Source organism: Macaca thibetana, chromosome 2 (assembly GCF_024542745.1).
Source record: "Macaca thibetana thibetana isolate TM-01 chromosome 2, ASM2454274v1, whole genome shotgun sequence".
NCBI lineage: Eukaryota > Metazoa > Chordata > Mammalia > Primates > Cercopithecidae > Macaca > Macaca thibetana.
Window position 1 is genome coordinate 148667150 of NC_065579.1, and position 20188 is coordinate 148687337.

At 53.1% G+C, this 20188-nt stretch overlaps 1 protein-coding gene across 2 annotated transcripts in view; it reads left to right on the top strand.

Moving 5' to 3' along the window:
* The window catches only part of ALDH1L1 (aldehyde dehydrogenase 1 family member L1), an 81313-nt gene that overhangs the window by 46663 nt on the left and 14462 nt on the right, over positions 1-20188 (top strand). For both annotated transcript variants that reach the window (XM_050781623.1, XM_050781622.1), the window contains exons 10-16: positions 370-517; positions 1440-1559; positions 2652-2779; positions 6820-6970; positions 8052-8122; positions 12606-12711; positions 13875-13962. In XM_050781623.1, the coding sequence (XP_050637580.1) occupies positions 370-517; positions 1440-1559; positions 2652-2779; positions 6820-6970; positions 8052-8122; positions 12606-12711; positions 13875-13962 (812 nt within the window). The remainder of the gene's footprint in view (positions 1-369; positions 518-1439; positions 1560-2651; positions 2780-6819; positions 6971-8051; positions 8123-12605; positions 12712-13874; positions 13963-20188) is intronic.

Below are 20188 nucleotides of genomic sequence, written 5' to 3' on the forward strand. Positions count from 1 at the left end.
AACAGGGTTTTTTGGAGATTATTATTAATCTACTAATTATTGTTATTATTAGATGGGTCATCGTATTTAATCATCACAAAATAGCAGAGAGTCTATTATTATTTCTGTTTTACAGGTGAAGAAATTAAGGCTTAGAGGAGTTAGTCATTTGCCCAAGGTCACAAATTAGAAAGTAATGGAGTGAGAATTTGAATGCAGGACCATCCGAGTCCACAGCCTGGGCCCTTCTCCCCAGTTCTGGGCTCATGGCTACCCCGTAGTGCTGGGATGGAGCCTCTCTGGGGTGTTTGGCCCCACTGCCCCTGCTGCTAGCGATGCAGGCCTGCCGAGCCCCTCCTGTGTCCCCATCTTTCCATCTCCTTCCTCCAGGCTGGTGGAGGAAGTGAAGGAGCTGTGTGATGGCCTGGAGTTAGAAAATGAAGATGTGTACATGGCAACCACCTTTGGGGACTTCATCCAGCTGTTAGTGAGGAAGCTGCGAGGGGATGATGAGGAGGGCGAGTGCAGCATTGACTACGTGAGTGCTGGGCCCTCCCTGCGGCAGGCCCTGCAGAGCCCTCAGGCAGCTGCATCTATGACTACATAAGACAAGAGGGGAAACCTGGGCATTCAGAAAGCCAGGGCCCCAGGAGCCCACCCTTCAGTTTCCCACACTCTCCCTGCACCCAGGATAGCCGGGGGATGTCAGTACAGTGAGGCCAACTCCCAGAGGATGTTGCTGTCTGATGCTCAGGACATGGGCCAAACTCTGAGTCCCAAGGCATGTGATCAAGATATTAAGAAGAGACTTTTAGTTCCCAGTAAGGAAACAAATAATCCTTACATTCAACTTGTGTGTATGGAAGTGTGATCAGTAATTGAAAATCTATTCTTTAAAGAAATTAAGAAATCTTCCCTGAGCTATCTTGGTAGACTGCCAACTCCCATAAGAATGGGCTTTGGCGTAGTTTGTTTGGCGGGTAGATTGGAACAAAAGTGGGTGAAGAAAGTACAGGGGGCCAACCAAGGTGGACCCCAGAGTGTCCTTGGGATTGAGGACAAATGACTGATGAACAGATTTCAGGAAGAGGATGGCATCCCAGAGGTGCCTGCGTTCAGGCAGAAATTGCCAATCCACGGGGATGTGAGTGGTGGGGGCTGCCAAGGGCCTCACTACCCACTGGCATTTCTTCTGTCTGAGAGTCCTCTTAGCCCATCCTGAGGAGGCTGAGGAACCAGCCCAAGGCGGCACAAGGAGTAGGTGGAAGCGCAGGGCTCCCACCAGGCAGCCTGGCCTCAGAGCCTGTCCTTCATCTGTCTCCTGCTCAGCTGTTACCCACATGCAGCTCTGAAGCCCCAGGAGGCCCCTGGGCAGTGCGTGTGTGTGGCTGTGTGGTCCTCTGTGTATGCCTCCTGTGCCCTGCATGGGTTTGTGCTTGTCACTGGGGCCTTTCTTTCAGGTGGAAATGGCAGTGAACAAGCGCACCCTCCACATGCCCCACCAGCTCTTCATCGGGGGGGCATTCGTGGATGCCGAGGGCGCCAAGACCTTTGAGACCATCAATCCCACCGATGGAAGTGTGAGTGCAGGCCCAGCGCCCCTTCTCCACATTCCCCAGCCTCCCTGTCCTTCCTTCCCTGCCCCCACTGGCCTCTTGGGGTCCTGACCCTGAGAGCCTCTGCTTGGACATGTGCCTTTGAGAGGGACGGGAAAGGATGCCAGTTCGTTTCCAACCAACCCTACTGCAGTGGAGTAGAGAGGAGGTGCAGGGTGGTGGTGGGAGGCAGGAGGGCTCAGAAGGGTCTTGCACCTGCTTCAGAGACTGGGAGCAGAATTCCTCCTACCCCAAGGAAGAAATTGGGCCACTGCCACACCTCCACACTTCAGCAGTAGCCCCAGTGTGAGACCTACCTTGTCTAATCCTTGAGCCCTCCACCATTAGGACATTCTTCCTCAACTTGAGTCCCGTGTTTGCCGCTCTCTCTTGACTGTGACCTTGTGGCATCATGAGCCAAAGCACACCTATGGTAGATACACACATGAGCATATCTGAAACACAGGTTTCAAAGCCGGGCTTGCTCTTATGACTGCACACTGATATTTTTCCATCCTGTCCATCCTATAGAATCGGCTGAGTCCTTGCAGAAGACAGAGAGCACACTCAACATGAGTCATTTGAGGGGAGTTAATGGAAGACTCATCTGCAAAGGGAGACGGAGGGGGTAGGGACACAGGCAGGACAGTGCAGTGCCCTTGGGATGGAGCATCAGGAGGGGCTGAGGATGGGGCCTTGGCAGAAGGGGCATGGCTATGTGTGGTGGCAGACAGGAGGCAATGGCTTTGCCCTCCCACCCCAGAACCCCACTGGCTCCCCTCACCACACCCAGCAGGTACCGAGGTGAGGGAACCTGCACGGATGGCACACTCAGAGCAGGAACAGGGTCAGGACCCTGGGGTGTAGACACACAAACAATCCTCTCCCAGGCCCCCATCTTCCCTTCCTGTATAAGCCCTCCCAGGGCTGCCCTTTGGCCATGCTTCACCTCCACACCTGCCCATGTGGCTGGGGGCCACCTCAGTGGGGCCCCAGGAGGAGGCCAGGGAGGCGGGCAGGGGTGTCTGTGTGCAACTGGCTGAAAGAGAACTGGTCATGGCTTTGCTTCCACTATAGGTCATCTGCCAGGTATCCCTGGCCCAAGTCACCGATGTTGACAAGGCAGTGGCCACAGCCAAGGATGCCTTTGAGAATGGACGGTGGGGGAAGATCAGCGCGCGGGACCGGGGCCGGCTGCTGTACAGGTGGGAGCCCAACGTGCACCTGCCAGCCACTGCCACCATCAGCTTCCGAGAAGGGGGTAGGAGGGGCCCTTTCTGTAGAGGCCCCTTTACCTGCCAGGAGGAGCTGGGTCCTGGGGAGGCCATGGGACCGAGGCCATCAGATGGACCAGGCTGGGGCTCCTTGCCTGAGGCTCAGAAAAGGCTTCTCAGAGGAAGGGATGGGAGAAACAGGAGGCATTTCAGCAGAGTGGCCTCGGGAGGTGCCTGCTGGAGGTGAGGTGAGGAGGTGCGGAAGCCAAGGGCTGCTTCCAAAGTAGGCGCAGGCTGGGCCTCCGAGGCAGGCAAAGCACTTCCCTCGCCAGCCTGGGCTGGAGGGGACTTAGCTCCTGCACGCAGAAGACAGCAAGGGCCAGAGAGGGGCTGGCCTGGTCTCTGCTTGCTCAGCCTGGCTCTGACTGCTGGAATCTATAGGTCTCACATTTTCTTTATAAAAAAAAAAAATTAAGCCAGAGAGAAAGGGGCCTTCTCTCCTTAGTTCCAGTTCAGACATCTTAGGCAAAAGGACTTATGATGACTTTAGCTTATGACCACAGAGTGAGAGGGAGGCTCGGAAGAGAGGTGCTGCGCCCCTGGAACCACAGGGCCTGGCGGGAAGGAGCAGTCACCCTCACAGAGGTGGGGTGATGTTCCTGGAAGAAGGGAGGGTGCGGCCAGATGAGCCGAGAGCACAGGCGTCTCGGGGCCTGGCTCTTTCCTGAGGTCCTGGGAACCTCTAGGGGTGTGAAGCCGGGTTATGGCGTGGTCCCAGCGAGGCTTCTCACCTGGCAGGAGAGACCCTGCCTTGGCCTTGCAGTCGGAATGGCTTCTGTTTCTAGTATACTCCAGAGGCCATAAAAGCCGGGGCAGCCCAGCAGCAGGAAACTAGAGAGAAGAGTTGCAAGAACATAGTTTGCAAAACCTAATGGAGGTTAAGGTAGGGGCGGGGAGGGCTGTGGGAGCCAGGCATGCCCAGACTTTCGAAGGTTCCAGTCCCCTTTGCAAGCCCCTCAATTCTAGAAAGGCACTGGCCATGCCAAGCAGTCCCTAGAGCTCCTGGAGGTCAGGCAGAGCTGTGAAACAGGCACGCCAGGTGGTGGGAGAACCTCTGGCCTGGGCCCCGCATGCTTTTGGTGGACTGCATGGCCAACAGCACACGTGGGGTCCCTCCCTGGGCCTCTGCTGCCATCTGGTGGTTTGTGTCATAAGAGATCCTACTCACCCACAATGACAGTGAGGGGGGCACCCTGGGCAGCTGTAAGTGGACCCGTTCCTGCCCTGTGCAAACTCTCAGGCCCCGTGGAGACCTGGGAGTCCCCATTACTGGTTCTGCCTCAGCTCAGCACAACAGAGGCTGGGTCTAGGTGTCCCGGAGGGGGCAGAACAGGAGCTCCCAGATAAATGGCTGCAGAGAACCCTGTCAGGGTGGTGGGACCACCGTTGGTGTTAGGGAACACGAAATTCACTGCAGGGATCAGACATTACACAATTGTGGAAGCTGGGAAGAAGGATCCAGAGGGAGAGTTAGACAAGGTTCCTAGGCAGTCCCCTGAACTCCTGGTAGACAGGATAGAACCTTCAGGAAGTAGGAGCAGCTGTATCCAGCTGCCAAGTGGGGCCACAAAGAGGAGCTCTTGGGAAAGACCATGGGGAGCTGCTGGCTCTGCCCAGATACCACTGTGGTCCATGGTCGAGAATCTGATGGTGGTCCAGGCTGCTGGTGGTCAGTAGGGCTGGCTGAGCCTGCTGGGCACCCCTGCATCTGCCCTGCAGACCTTCAGAGGGAGATGGCGGCAGCTTCACTTCTCCTGCACTGCTACCCTGGCACCCAGGGACCAGGCTCTGGGGAGTATGGGTGCCAGGGTGTCAATTCAGCAGCCTAACTGAGCTGACAATAGAACAGTCCTGCGAGGCAGCCTCTCAGAGCTTCCCGAATAGTGCACTCGGGTGATGGCTACTTTAGAAAGAGTGTCCTGGGAACTGGATTGATGACACAGCCATGTCATACACAGGTGGAATTGTCTAGAAATGTGGGGGATTCAAGGGATTGGGGCTGATGAAGGAGAAGGATGTGAGCACGGGAGGCATGGCACACCACAAGCTTTAGTGGGCTGCCGGTTGGGCAGGGTTGCGGAAGATGAGCAGTGAGACTGTCCTGAGGCTGCCATGTGGGCTTCCATGTCCAGCTGACAACACAGAATGATGCAGCGGGAGCCTCTGGGTCTGAGGGCTGCTAAGGGCAGTAGCAGCTTTCGCCTTATCACCACAAGGCCCTGTTTTATCAATGGGCAACAGCTGCTACTTGAAGTTCCTCCGGGTGTGCAAAGCAGCAGGCCCTAAGTGGCTAAAAACATACCTGTTTGGGCTACTTTAAGCCTAACTGGGAGTGGGAAAATTTGAGTTTGGTGCCAGCAGGCTTTGGAGCAAATGTGTCTCATTTATATAACAAAGAGGCAGCTCCTCTGTCCTCGCAGCTGGGGAGCCCAGTCCTCTAATGGCCGCTAGATGGTGTTTTTACTTTTTTCCGTACCAATCGGTTTTTCTCAGAAACCGATTTACACATGGGCTCTTCTTGCCCAGGGTGGCCTCACTCAGTTAGTTTTATGCAGCAAACCTGAGCTGCATAAAACTAGCCCAGCAAAACTGGGCACATGCTTCCCGCATGCCCCATGCTGTGCTGGAGCTGGGTGCTGCAGACAGCAGGGAACTAGATAATGCCGTGCCTCCTGGAGCCTGGATTCTGGTGGGCAGGCAAATTGTGATGAAATTATCATCTACGTGAATGTCTGTTACAAACTGTAGTGGTGGGGGAGTGAAGAAAGGCAGAGGAGGTTATCAGAGGACGTGACAGGGAGCTCTGATCAGTCAGAACGTGGGTGGGGATTCGGGTCGGCTTCCCAGAGGGTACGGCATTTGAGTCCGTGTCTGAAGCAAGTACAGAAGGCTGGGAGGAGAAACAGGAGTGTGGAAAGAGGGTCCAGATGTGCAACACAGCCCCCCAAAAGCCCCAAGGCCGGAGGCCTGACTGACCTGAGCACCTGGAAGAGGCCGATGTAAGGAGGAGGAGGGAGGCAGAGGGGCTCGGCTCTCGCGGCCCCAGAATGAAATGGAAACAGGGCGGGGAGCTGCTCGGCCAGGCACAGAGTTGCAGATGCATCCTGAGTGGCAGGGACAGCTGCCACCGGTCCTGGTGGGTGGAGGCAGGTGAGGACCGGAGCAGGCCTGGGGTGCATGTGGGCTTCGTGGTGCCTGTGTGCGGAGGGGAGCAGTGTGGGAAACGGCTGGCAGGCTTTGATCCCACACTCGCCTCTGGGCCCGAGCTGCCCTGTCTGCAAGGCTGAGTTTGCTCTGGGCCTGTGGTCTCCACTTTCCCTGTCCACCCTCCCCCTAGGGGACGAGAGGGGCACCCTCGTAACTCCCAGGCTGCCCAGAGCTGCACATCCATCAGAATCAAGGGACAGCAACCCGACCTTGGCATGCTCAGACTGGAGCCGGTCTGTGTAAAAGCGCCAGCCCCGCCGTTGCTCCCTAGTCAGTCCTCCTGTGATGGGGATAGGGCCACCTCTCCACCTCTGGAGACTCCAGCCTCAGGAGCACGCCCCCACCACCTTGGTTTATTGGTGCTGGAAAGGCAGACGGGCTTTCTCCTGGTTCAAGCTTTCTGAAGACAGGAAGGGCGGCCTCTTGGGCCATAACCCCTTTGCTGTCTGCAGCAAGTAAGTGAATGCCTCTGTAGGGTAATTTCAGAGGAATAGGATAAAGTAGTGGATCCACAGATATTTCAGGAAGGAAGGGAGGGAAGAGCGAGGAAAGGAGAGAGGGACAGAGGGTGTCATCCTCACAGCCATCCAGTGGAGTAAATGGTGCTGGCCCATTGCATGGATCAGAAACAGAGGTCCTCACATCTGAGAGCGGCAGATCTGGGGTGGAGGGCAGGGCCCCAGCTCCTTGAAGAAGGGCTTGTGAGGGCAGACGAGGCCGTGCCAGGCCTGAGCCCACCTCCCGCTTCCCCTCACCCTGGCCAGGTTGGCAGATCTCATGGAGCAGCACCAGGAGGAGCTGGCCACCATTGAGGCCCTGGATGCGGGTGCCGTCTACACGCTGGCCCTGAAGACCCACGTGGGCATGTCCATCCAGACCTTCCGCTACTTTGCCGGCTGGTGCGACAAGATCCAGGTGGGGCCCAGGCTCCCACCAGTGTGAGCACACACAGACTGGCCCAGCCGTATAGGGGAACTCCGAGGGCAGCACAGTAGTCTGCATGCTGCACAGCAAATGACCACAGCTGGTGGCTTGGAACAACACCCATTTATTAGCTTGTGGTTCCGCTGGTGGGAATTCCAGGAAGGCTGGGCTGGGTTCCATGCTGAGGTCTCACAAGGCCAAAGCTAAGGCGCTGGCTGGACTGGGCCTTATCTGGAGGCTCTGGGGTAGAACCTATATCCGGGAGAGTTCTGGTGTTGATAGAATTCAGTTCCATGTGGTTGCAGGGCTGAGGGTGCAGGTCCTTCCTGGCTTCAGGTGCCTGCCCAAGGCACTCTATCTCCCAGCGGCAGCAGGTCACTGTCGGGCTTGGGATCCCTGTGGCACTCTCTTCTGCCTGCTTTGCTGGGGGCTTCTGCAGTTATTCTGGGTTCATGGGCACGATGTCCCTGCCCTAAGGTCAACAGGGACAGTCAACACCATCACAGGAGGGAGTGCTCACCTTATCTTCAGGCCCCCGCCATCAGTTGTGGAACCTGAGGGCCATTTGTAGAGGCTCCCTGGGGAGACTCACCCCTGCAGGGCTCATAGTATCTCTGCCAGATCTGGGCTCCATGGTTCCTCCTCTCCACCAGGGCATGACAGCGACAAGGGAGGTGGGCTGCTTGGTTACCACCCCCACTCTGCTGCCGTGTAGCTTCTGGCTGCAGCTGGCCCCAGGCCTGGGCCTCCTACACATGCTCAACTGCTTAGAGCTGTGGGGAGGGGGGCACCTGGCCCCACCCCCACCCTCACCCTTTCTTTCTCCAATGCCAAAGCTAGAGGCTTTGCTGGTACCAGGACCAGTTTCCACCCAAAGGCTCTGCCTGCCAGGCTCAGGGTGAAGCAAACACCTTGCCCCTCCGGCTGCCCTCCTGCCTGTCTCTCAAGCCTCAGGTCACACCTAAGCTGGTGGCTTTGACTTCCTCCTGGAGCCACTGGGGGAGACTGGTTGCCCAGAGGGGAAGGGGTGTGGACCCTGGGCCCCTGTGTGACTGCCCCGTTCCTCTTCCAGGGCTCCACCATCCCCATCAACCAGGCCAGACCCAACCGCAACCTGACCTTGACCAGGAAGGAGCCTGTCGGGTGAGTCCCTGCCCAGGGCGAGGTGCAGCCTCGTGGTGCTTTCTACACAGTACACGGGGCTATAGTACACAGCCTGCGGGAGCTCACAGCACCGTGTGTGTGTGTTTATCAAACAGCCATCCATGTGCTTCTAGAGCACCTGCTCCATACCAGGCATTGTTGTAAGGACTTGAGGACAATTGTATTTAATCCCCCAGTAACACTGGATCAGTCTGGTCCAGGGTGGGAAACAAGAGTAATCCCAAAAAATGTCCAAAATGGGAATGGCGGTCAGTGTTCATAAAGATGAGGAACTCCTGCACAGCACTGAGGAACAGGAAGCATAGAACAAAGGAGGAACAGTCAGAGGATGAGAGCCGCTCAGCAGGAGGAGTGCAGACCCCGCTGGACACCAAGCATGTAGGCACCGGGAAATGAACCTGGTGTGAGGCACCTCATCTCGCCACCCAGTGGCCCAGGGCAGGAGTGGGGAGAAAGGCTTGGAACACAGCCACAGGGTTCTGGGTTTACCCTGCCAGTTGAAACTGGGAAGTGACCACTCGAGGCCATACGTCCTGATTTGGCCCCAGTCCTGGTGAGAGTCACTCACATGCGTGCCTGAGGAGGCTCACCCAAGAGTGCATGGCCACTGTGCTTGGCTGGTGACAGCAAACACCAGAGTGGCAGGTGCTGGCGCAGCCCTGATCCGTGATTTGTGCTGGGAACACGCATCTAGCTGAACCTAGAGAGCCCCAGCCCTGGGTCGACCCTTACTATGCCTGCACATGGTGCCAGAGGAGGGCCCGGCCAGGGTGACCTGGGAGCAGGGCCCAGCTGGCATCAGCACCACAGTCATTCCCGCCTGCTCTGTGCCCCTTGCAGGGTAGGGGACCTCACAGCTGTGGACATGGCCAAAGGCCCCTCAGCTCCACCTGAATGTGAGAGTGTTTGCAAGAAGAACATGCTCCAATGTCCCTGTGTCACTGCCAGCTCATGCAGATGAACAATCAAGTCCTCAGGCACAGGCTGGAGGAGGCTCCTGTGGGAAAGTAGGCTGTGGACCAGGAAACCTCTCACTCCAGAGCCCCAGAGCGGAGCCAGGCTGCAGGTGGAGGCATCGCCTCCAGGGTCCCCACAGAGGACATCAGGCAATGTCTGCACATGGTTTTGGTTGTCCCAACAAAGGAGGTGATACAGGACAGCCCCCCACAAGAAAGAACTGCCCCACCCCAAATGTCAGTGGTGTAGAGGCCGAGAAACCCTGCTATGGGGCAGTGGTCAGAGACCTTTGTCGTGCTTTGAGAGGGGCTGGGCTGGGCAGAGTGGGTCATGGCCCACCTGGGGTCACAGGTCAGAGCCACACTTGGGTCTGTGAGGCTGCCCACCCTCCCAGCTGCCAGCATGGGGTGGGGGGGTGTCCACCCCCATCAGACTGAGGAGGAAACAGACACTCTGTCACCCAGAAGCATCCCTGTGTCACCCTGTGAGGCTGGCCTTGGACCCGGGACTCTGGGTGCCCAGTCAGCACCCCAGTGTGAACACATCCTGCCCTGGGGCCTGGTACAAGCAGCTTACACAGACCAGGGCTTGCCCAAAGGCAGGCAGGCAGGGCCACTGCTGACCATGCACCTGGCAGGCTGTGATTCTGGAACTAATGGTCTGTGCCTGGCACGGAGGCCGCCAGGACCTCTGGGCTTCACCCCTCCCCACCTTCACAGGGGACCTCGCCTCAGTGGGAATGTTCTGGAGCCGGAACCCAAGGTTGGAATCCCAGCTCCTCCCCTTTCTAGGGCAAGCTCCCAGCCTGTCTGTACTCAGTCTCCCCAACTGTCAAATGGTAATAAAACAGTCCTGTCCTCACTAAGTTGTTTTGATGGGTGAGTGTCAGGTGTCCAGGGCATGGTGTGCTGTGAAGGAGTTAGGAGGGCTAGGTGAGGAAGCCATGCAGGGCCGGGCCTCCTGGGTGATGGGGCTAAGAGGAGAATTCTGTGTGTGGTTCTGAGAAGGAGCAGAGTCCAGCTCTTTCGGATGTTCGTATTAGGAAATTCACAAGAGACTGTCACAGATCCACTTGGAATCTGGTGGCTTCCCAGTGCCTTTGACATGGAATCAAACTCCTCGATTGACCTTGCAATCCGGGCCTGGTATCCTGGCCCCCTCCCCAGTCCACTGTGGTTGGCTGTGCTGGCCTCGCAGATCCTGGGCCCTCCACACTCGTGCGCCGCTGAGCACTTGCACCTGTGTCCCACCTCCAGCCCTCACCAGCTGTCCTCCAGCTCTCATCTGTGATGCATCCCTGAGACTTCTGCTCCCAGCCTGCCCTCTCTGATCTATAACCCCATTTTATTATCTGTGTGACTATTCAGACTGATGCTGCCCTGTGCCCATGCCTGTCATCATCCCAGCACACCTGCAGGGTCCCATACATAGTGCAGAATGACTGAGTGACCAGACCTAGAGAGCCCCAGCCCTGGGTCCACCCTCACTGGGCCTGCATGTGGTGCCAGAGGAGGGCCTGGCCAGGGTGAGGGGCTGCCCATCTCCTCCCCTGACCAGTGCCACAGCAAACTCAGCAGTGAGGCTGTAGCTGCCTCATAGGGAGCCCTGTCCCCTCATGTCCTCAGCCGCATCCTGGCCCAACAGCTGCTGGAGATCCCTAATGAGCCAAGTGTTTCTTGGGGACACCAAGAAAGCTTGCTTGGTGTCCCCTGCCCAGGCCCCATGCTCCCAAGAGAGAGAAGGAACTCTACCCTCCACCCTCACCATCCACGCAGCTCCCCAGGAGCATCAGAGGGCAGAGGAAGGACAGGCTCAGGGGTGCACAGCAGGAGAATGGCCCCAAGGGAGGGAGGGACAGTCCTAAGACTCACGGGGTGGTTGTCCACTCAGTCCACTCAGTCTCCCACTAAGAAAGGCTACTAGGAATCAGAGGCAGTAAGGCTAATGAAGGTCGGTTCTCACAGCAACTGGGCAGGGAGGATTCACCTGGGCCTGGGTCTTGTAGCCCTGCTCCTTTGACCCTGTGCCAGGGCTCTGCACACTCCGGTCCCGGGGTTTGGCCTTTCCCCTAGCCAGTGAGTGTGGGAGTCAGTTCCGGCTGCTGTAGAAGGGACCACCAATCCAGGGCTTAATCAACGGAAACTTATCTCATGGTTCTGGGAGCTGGAAGTCTGAGGTCAGATGTGGGCAGAGCTGGTTCCACATGAGGGCTGTGAGAGTCTGTCCTGACCTCTCTCCTGGCCTCTGGTGGTTGCTGGCGACCTCTGGCCTTCCTTGGCTTGCAGGGAGCCCCCATCTCTGCCTCATGCCCTCTTGGCATTCCCACTGTGAGAGTCTGTCTCTCCATGTGGTGTTCTTTGTATGAGGACAGCATTCCAGCTGGATTGGGGGCCTACCACCCCGGTGCTACCACGTGCTAATTAATTACAATGCAGCGATCTGGTCTCCAAGCAAGGACATGCCCTTAGACTCTGGAGATTATGGCTTCAGCATACGCATTGGGCAGTGGGGGCACAATTCAGCGCATAACTATGGGGCTTTTCTGATGTGTTTTCTTTTCCAAGCTCCCCTCAGCCCCCTTCACTGTAACCAACGGCCTCACCCTGCTCCCTGGGAACACTCAGCAGCCCGTGCTGTGAGGTGTGGGGCGGCTCCCCTACCCTCTCAGTGCCCCCCACTGCTCCCCCATGATGCCTCACATGGGTCCTGCCCACCACCTGGGTCTGACTAAGCAGCTGTCTTTTGGGGAAACACCCTGTGATGGTGGTGGGGTGGTGACAGCACGGCCCGTGGTCTGCGGGGCTCTGTGTGGATGTCCTCATCTAACTGTTCAGCGTTCACCCAGAGTGGTGCTGTATGGGGCGAAGGCAGGGCCATGCAGGATTCATACCCGGCCAGTGTGCCAGCTGGTCCCTGGGACTCTGCGGCCTCCCCAGTGCCTACGGTGCTCTGAGTGTGAAACACCTGTGTCCGGCCAGAGGCTCGCTCTGGAACCCAGAGTGGTGCTGACACTGGGCACCATGGCTTCACACAGAGCACCCTGAAGTCATCAGTGCTGGCTTGCCCACTCTGTCTTCTCTTCTTGAGGACTGACACCTGGCTTCACACTCTGGAGGACCCTCTCCAGGCCCTCCTCACCCACCCCTGGTGACCCCTGACCCTCTTTAGGTCCCCCTGGCTTGTGTCCTCACCTGTGCCTGCTCGCCATCACCCTCTCTCATTGCCTGTGCCCCAGACAGTTCCACAGCTTCCATCAGAAACGGTCCAGTGTCCCATGCCATCCTGCCCTGCTAGGAAGAGGGGCTGCTGCCAGACCAATTCTTAATGTAGCATCTAGGACAGAAAGAGCAGGCGTGAGCTGCCTGTCAGAGGGACCTTGAGTGTCTTATCAGGAAGCCTGGTTTTGAGAGTGGATGTCAGGCCCTGGGTGAGGGGGAGGGAACTGGCAGGTCACTGTGGGCCTGGTGGGGAAGAGGGACAAAGGCCAACCTCTTTTGTGTGGCAGGGTTTGTGGCATCATCATCCCCTGGAACTATCCCCTGATGATGCTGTCCTGGAAGACAGCTGCCTGCCTGGCTGCCGGGAACACAGTGGTGATCAAGCCAGCTCAGGTGAGCGTGGGCTCACTCCAGACAGGGCCTGCGGGCCACAGAGAGGACCAGGAACCAACTCTGTAAGGGAGGAAGGGAAGGGCCTCTCTTGGCCACACGGGCACTGGACAAAGGGTCCTGCTAATGCCAGCTGCTCTCCATGGCCCTGCTCTCAGTGGGCAGAGGTGTGCGTGGCAGGCAGAACTCTCCCAAGCAGACTCCTTCAGCCGCGGCTGCTTGAGGCCAGCTGGCTGTGCTGGAACTTGCAGCTGCTCGGGTGAGCAGAGGCAGGGATTTCTGCACCCTGGATTCACGGGGCAGAAACCAGGCCCATGCTCTAAGACAGCCTGAGTAGTCTATGCATAAAGATGGTGCCATGTCTCTTATGTGGCTTTTGAGACCAGAAGTCCTGGAGGGAAGCGAGGTGAGCGGTGGGATTCGTGGCCCCCATCCCTGCACAGAGAAGCTATGCAGTGTGGTGTCTGAGAGGTGTAGGTGGGGGAGTAGAGGCGGGATGTCGAGGGTCACCCAGGCATGCTGGGAAGGTCCTTGGAAGTGAGGACACCGCCAGTGAGCCTCAGTTTCTTCATCTGTACATTGGCAATGACAGCCTGCCCACTGCCTGCCTCCCAGGATGGTGCATGACATGGCAGGGATGGTGTGCCCAGGAGGGCACACACTTGCCAGCTTCTTTGGGGTAATTTCACAGCAAGGGCATTGATGTAATGAAAAACAATAATGATGGCTGACATTGATAGTATTTACCCTGAGTCAGGCATGCCTCAAGCATTTCAACATGTATCACAAATTAGATAGTAATTTACATACATTTGCTTATTTAAGCATCACAGCAACCCTCTGAGGAGACCTTAACCTCTGGCTTTAGAAACTTATGCTGTGCAGAAGGGAACCCAGGCCTGGCCGGGGGCTGGAGCCCTGCCAGGAGGAGAAGCTAGGGCACCAGAGGTTGGCCCACCCTGATTCCCAGCTGGTGCTGTGGGCATGCTGGCTGGGCGGGCAGGGCCCCCTCTGGTGGCTTTCCTGGGGTCTTCCTGGTGCCACAGTCTGCAGCTACACCTCCCTGCTTACTGCTGGGCTGCTGGGAGAGGAAGGCAGGGAGGGAAGGCAGAGCCCCACTTTCAAAAACCTCCTTACCCAGTCTCCTTTCCTGGCTCCACACCCAGGTGACCCCACTCACTGCCTTGAAGTTTGCAGAGCTGACATTGAAGGCTGGCATTCCCAAAGGTGTGGTCAACGTCCTTCCAGGATCTGGTAAGAGCCATGGTCGGGGGCAGGGCTAGGGCTTCTAGCAGCTGGAGATGCCATTGGGTAGAGCAGGCCCTACTGGATAGGGGCATGAGGGCAGAGCAGCCTGGGGAGAGCCCAGGCGGGGGCCAGCCTGTGGCAAAGGAGGCTGCTCCCATGGGGGAGAGCGCCTGCACTCTGGAAGGGTCTTCAGATGCCACAGCTGAATGTGTTCCATTGTGTGAGTGTGTGTGTGTGTGTATGTGTGTGTATGTGTGTGTATGTGTGTGTCTGCGTGCCCTGGAGTAAAGTTGTTACTTGGGAGTTATCTGCCCTTGGAAGTTTGAGAGAATTTTTCTGTAGAACATTTCAGGCTTAGAGCATTTAGGGAGGTCATACATGAATTACTTTTTAAGTTTCTGTTGTGTTTAGTGGTCTGGTTTATGGAAAAGTCCCTTCTTATGCAGATTTTAAATGTATTAGCATGAAGTTGTATATAATAATCTCTCATAATTTTTATCTCCTTTTTGGATTTTCCTTTTGATTGTTATAATACATTCTTTATATTTTTCCTTTTTCTCTCTCTTTTTAAGTTGATTAAATTGGTGAAAAGTTATTGCTTGTCTCCATCCTCCACCCTAAAAAAATCAAATACAGTTCCTCGATTTCCTTACCTTTTCCATTGCTATTTTTCTAGTTTCCCCCTGCTTTTATTGTTCTCTTCTGTGTTCTCCTGAGTGGTTCTTCTATTTTTTTTCTTTTGTAGCTTTTTGGGTTGAAAATTTAGTTCATTAATTTTTTTCTGGTTCAGATAAGGAAAGCATTTGAAAAAGTTTTGGTGATGACCAGGCACAGTGGCTCACGCCTGTAATCCCAGCACTTTGGGAGGCCGAGGTGGGTATTTCACCTGAGGTCAGGAATTCAAGACCAGCCTGGCCAACATGGTGAAACCCCATCTCTATTAAAAATACAAAAATTAGCTGGGCATGATGGCAGGCGCTTGTAACCTCCGCTACTCTGGAGGCTGAGGCATGAGAATCACTTGAACCTGGGAGGTAGAGTTTGCAGTGATCTGAGATCGTGCCACTGTATTTCAGCCTGGGTGACAGAGCGAGACTCTGTCTCCAAAAAGAAAAAGGTTTGATTATACCTCACACCTTGTGACTGACACCTTTATCATTATAAATGCCCCATTTATCTTTCATGATAGTTTTTGTGTTAAAGTCAGTTCTGTCTGTTATAAGTATTACCACACTAGCTTTCAAATGGTTGCTGTTGACATGATATATATTTTTACATTCTTTTACTTTCAACCCGTTCATAGTTTTGAATCTAAAATGTGCCATATATAACATATAGTTGGATCTTGGTTTTTATCCAGTCTCATAATCTCTGCCTTTGACTGGAGACTTTACATTAATGTTAATATTGATACAGTGGGTTTACCATTTTACTTTTCACTTTCTATGAGTCTGCTGTCTTTTTTCCCTCTGTTTCTCCTGCTGTACTACTTTCTTTTGCATTAAGTGAATATTTCCGAGCATAACATTTTAATGCTTTCAATGATTATTTTCAGTATACATTTGCAGTTATTTTCTTAGTGGTTATTCTAGGACTTATCACATACTTATCAAAATCAACTTCAGATTTATACAAACTTAATCCCAGTGAAATGTACAAATGTTACTTCTGGATGGGTCTATTATCTTCTCCCTGTTTGTGCCAGGATCACGTATTTTTGTACACATAGAACATCTATGTATGTTACAAACCCAATAATACATTGCTACATATATTACTTTATATAATTTTACATCTACTAAAGAAGTTGAGAAAAGAAAGGAGAACAAGTCCCTATGTGCAGAGTCTATGTTATCTGACTCACAAGTTCTGGTCCTCTTTAGCTGGTCCTATGGATTTGAACTGCTATCTGGTGTCATTACCTTACTCCATTTAAGTTTTATTCTCACCTACTTCCTTTCTGCTTTTATTGTCCAATATATTACATTTCTGTTTGTTACCCCACAATTATACTATTATATATATAATCATTTTATACAATTGCTTTTTAAATCAGTTAAGAGAAGAAAGCAAATAAAATACGCATTGATACTGTTTTTATAATTACCTAATTACCTTTACGGTGCTCCTTGCTTTTTCCTGTGGATTCTGACTACTGTCTGTAGTCACTTGCTTTTAGCTTGAAGAACTTCTTTTAGTATTTCCTATAAGGTGGGTCTACTAACAACAGATTATCTCAGTTTTTGTTTATCTGGCAATATCCTTATTTGCCTCTACTTTTCGAAACACAGTATTGCTAGACATAAGATTCTGGGTTGACAATCTTGTTCTTTCTTTGCACTTGTTCTGTCTTGCACTTTGAATACAGTCATGCGCTGTCTTCTCCGTCTGGCACACCTGGGGTAGATTCTTCCCCTTATGAGTGCTGTCTGGGTGGAGGAAGGGGCCGCAGCATCTTAGCCATAGTCACCAAGAACTTAGCTTCTGCAACTGAGAGGTGGTGGAGATGAGAGGCCTTGGTGGCCTGCACCCACTGGTGGATGCCAGCTTCCTTCGTTGGGAGCTGAGAGGGAAAGGAGCGCTGCCTTCCTGGCCACACCTGCCTGGAGTGGAGCTTCCCTCAAGGGGAGGGAGCAGACTGTGCCTTCAGTGTCGCAGACTTTCCCTGCCCTTATTGAGAGTCAGATTTTCTTGAAGAATGTTTTTCCATTTGTTGTATGTCCTTAGAAAAATTTCCAGGAGTTTAAGTGGTTGTTTTTAGATCATCTTCACCAGGATAGTGGTTTCCCTGGGGAATTGACTGCAGGGCTCCTCAAGCTGGCCTTCCGGAAATGCACTCCTGCCTCATGCCTTTTGAGCAGGTTGTGTTCATGTTTTTATTATTGTTAAATATCATATAGTTGTAGTTTTGGTCTTCTCTCTAACACAGTAAGTAAAAAGAGATTTTAAAACAATTGCCAAGTTGTTTTTTGTCTAAAATTTAAAATTCTGTTCTTATATTTCTACTTGTATTATGTCATGATCAGAGACTATGGCCTGTATGTGAGTTTGCCAGGGCTGCTGTCACCAAACACTGCAAATCGAGTGGCATAAACCACTGCAAGGCAGCGCCTCACAGCTCTGGAGGCTATGAGTCTGAATGGAAGGTGTTAGCAGGGCCATGCTCCATCCAAAAGGTTCTAGGGAAGAGTTCTTCTTTGGCTCCTCCTAGCTTGTAGAAGCATCATCCCAATCTGTGCTTTCATCTTGACATGGCATTTCCCTGAAGGTGTGGTGTCTATGCCCAAATCTCCCATTTTTATAAGAACACCAGTCATTTTGGATCAGGGCCCACCCCAGTGACATCATCTTAACTAATTTTACCTGTACTGACTTCATCTCCAAATAAGGCCACATTGTGAGGTGCTGGGGGTTAGGATGGTGACCTATGAATTTCTAGTGAGTGGTTGGGGGAGGCACAGTCCAACACATAGCAGCTTGTAAAAATCCTGTTTTCTAAAATGGAGAATGTCTGTGGTCTGATATATGATACCTTTTTGGAAATATTTCTTAAATAGCCTAAGAAAGTGTTATTATTTTTGTTACTATTATTATTATTACTAGTAAATAGACTTTATTTTAGAGCAGTTTTAGGTTGATAGCAAAATTGAGCAGAAAGTACAGAGTCCCTATATACCACCTGCCCCAACACAGACACAGCCCCCACTACTAATATCCAGCATCAGAGGGGTATGTTTGTTACCATCAATGACCTACATTGACACCTCATTATCCCCCAAAGTCCATAGCTTAGGGGTCACGCTTGGGTTGTACATTCTATGGGTTTTGACCACTGTGTAATGCCTTGCATCTACCATTAGAGTGTAACACAGAGTAGTCTCACTGCCCTAAGAATATTCTGTGCTATATCTTTTATGTCTTCCTCTCTCTAATCCCTGGCAACCACTGGTCTTTTTCTTGTCTCCACCGTTATGCCTTTTCCAGAATGTCATGTAATTGCAATCATATGCAGACTTTTCATTTGGCTTCTTTCACTTAGTGATATGCATTTGAGGTTATTCCATGACTTCTTGTGACTTAATAGCTCATTTCTTTTTAGCACTGAATAATATCCCTTGTCTGATTCACATCAGTTATTTATCCATCCACTTTCTGAAAGACATCTTGGTTGCTTCCAAGCTTTGGCAATTCTGAATAAAGCTGCTGTAAACATGCGTGTGCAGGTTTTGGTGTGGACATAAGTTTTCAGCTCCTTTGGGTAAATACCAAGGAGCACAGTTGCTGAATCATATAGTAAGAGTGCATTTGGTTTTTAAACTGACTGCCAAACTGTCTTCCCAAGTGGCTGTGCCATTTTGCGTTCCCACAGCAATGACTGAGAGTTCCTGTTGCTCCACATCCGTGCCAGCATCTGGCGTCATCAGTGTTCTGGATTCTGGTTGTTTAGTAGCTGTTCAGTGGTATCTCATTGCTGTTTTAGTTTTTTATTCTCTAATGACAAATGACATTGAGCACTGTTTCATGTGCTTACTTGCCATCTGTCTATCTTCTTTGATGATGTGTTTATTTCTGTCTTTTGCCCAGTTTTTAGTGGTTGTTTTCTTATTGTTGAGTTTTGAGAGTTCTTTGTATATTTTGGACATCAGTTCTTTAGCAGATATATATTTTGCAAATGTATTCTCCCCAAAACAGTGATTTAATGGGGAGTGGTGGAATGGAGTTAGTATCAAAATCACTGGTAGAGCTTTAACTGTGTATAGAGGGAGGATACAAGGGTCTTATTCCAAACCTGCCAAACTGGAACCTTCACAGGTGTGCCTGGGCATGTGAATTTTACAAGGCTGGAGGCAGGGGAGTGGTGGAAGATGAAGGGACTGGATAGGTGCAGGAGCTCTGGACTGAGTGAGTCATGGGATGGGGAAGGGAGGTGTCAAGAATGACTCTTGGATTCTTGGCTTGAACCAGCTGGCTGCAAGGAGAAGTTGTTTACTGAAATGGAGAACCCTGGAGGAAGAGCAGGTCTAGGGGAATGATTAAGAGTTCAGTTTCAAATCTGTTGAATTTGAGAAGCCAGAAGACATCCAAGTGCAGATGCCACGCAGGCAGAGGAGTAACCAGTGGATCTGGATCCCAGAGGAGCTTGACTGGAGAGGCCGATTTCGGGGGGTGACGTACCTGAGATGGCCCTTGGAAGCCTGTGAGATCAGCTGAGCACACAGCGTAAACTGAGGAGAGAAGAGGGCCTGGGACGGAGCCAGAGGTGCTGGATATTTTAAGGTTAGGTGAGCAAAGGAGATGGAAAAAGAGCCGTCAGAGAAGTAAGAGGCGAATTAGGAGGGTGCGGTGTCAGAAGCCAAAACAAGAGAGTGACTTAAGTGGGGAGCTACGCTCAGTCTGGGAGGAGGCAGCATCCGGGAGCCCACTCTGAAGTCTCATTAAGATGGAGACCTGAGGGACAGAAAGGACTTAGCCAGGTTGGGGACAGGATTTGTCCTGGGCGCGGCTCAGAGTGGGGGCTGGGGGCATGGGACAGGGCAGGAATCACGGCATTCCCTGGGAGGAACGGCAGGTGGCAAGGCCTCTGTGGCTGGCTCACCTGAGGGCGGGTGTTTTAGAGTCTGTGATGCTCAGGATGCCACACCCCTCAGGGACCTGGTCAGGCATCCTTGGGTCTCTGTTTGAGCCCCTACAAGAGCTGAAGGCTTGGTGCCCTCACCTTGGGGTCTGCGTGATGGTGGAAAACCATGTGGGGAGTGGGTTGGTTTGCTTGGGCTACCACATCAAAGCCCCACAGACCAGGGCTTCAGAAACAGACGGTTATCATCTCTCAGTTCTGGAGGCTGGAAGTCCAAGATCAGGGTGTCAGCAGCGTCAGCTTCTCCTGCAGCCTCTCTCCTGGGCTTGCGGACAGCTCTCCTCTCCACTCTCTGTGTCCTCGCATGGTCATTGCCCAAATCCCCTCTTCTTAGAAGGACACCAGTCAGATTGGATTAGAGTCCATGCCAATGACCTCATTTTACCTTAATCACCTACGTAAAGGTCGCGTCTCCAAACACAGCCCCATTCAGAGGTACACAGGGTGAGAGTTTCAGCATATGAATTTTAGGGGACACAGTTCAGCCCCTAATAGGGAGTGAGGCTCCACGAGCCCCAGACACCATGGGGATCAAGCATGTGGGGAGCATTTTGAGGGCCCCAGACTCCCAGTGGACCTGTGTAGGCCTGGAGGTGG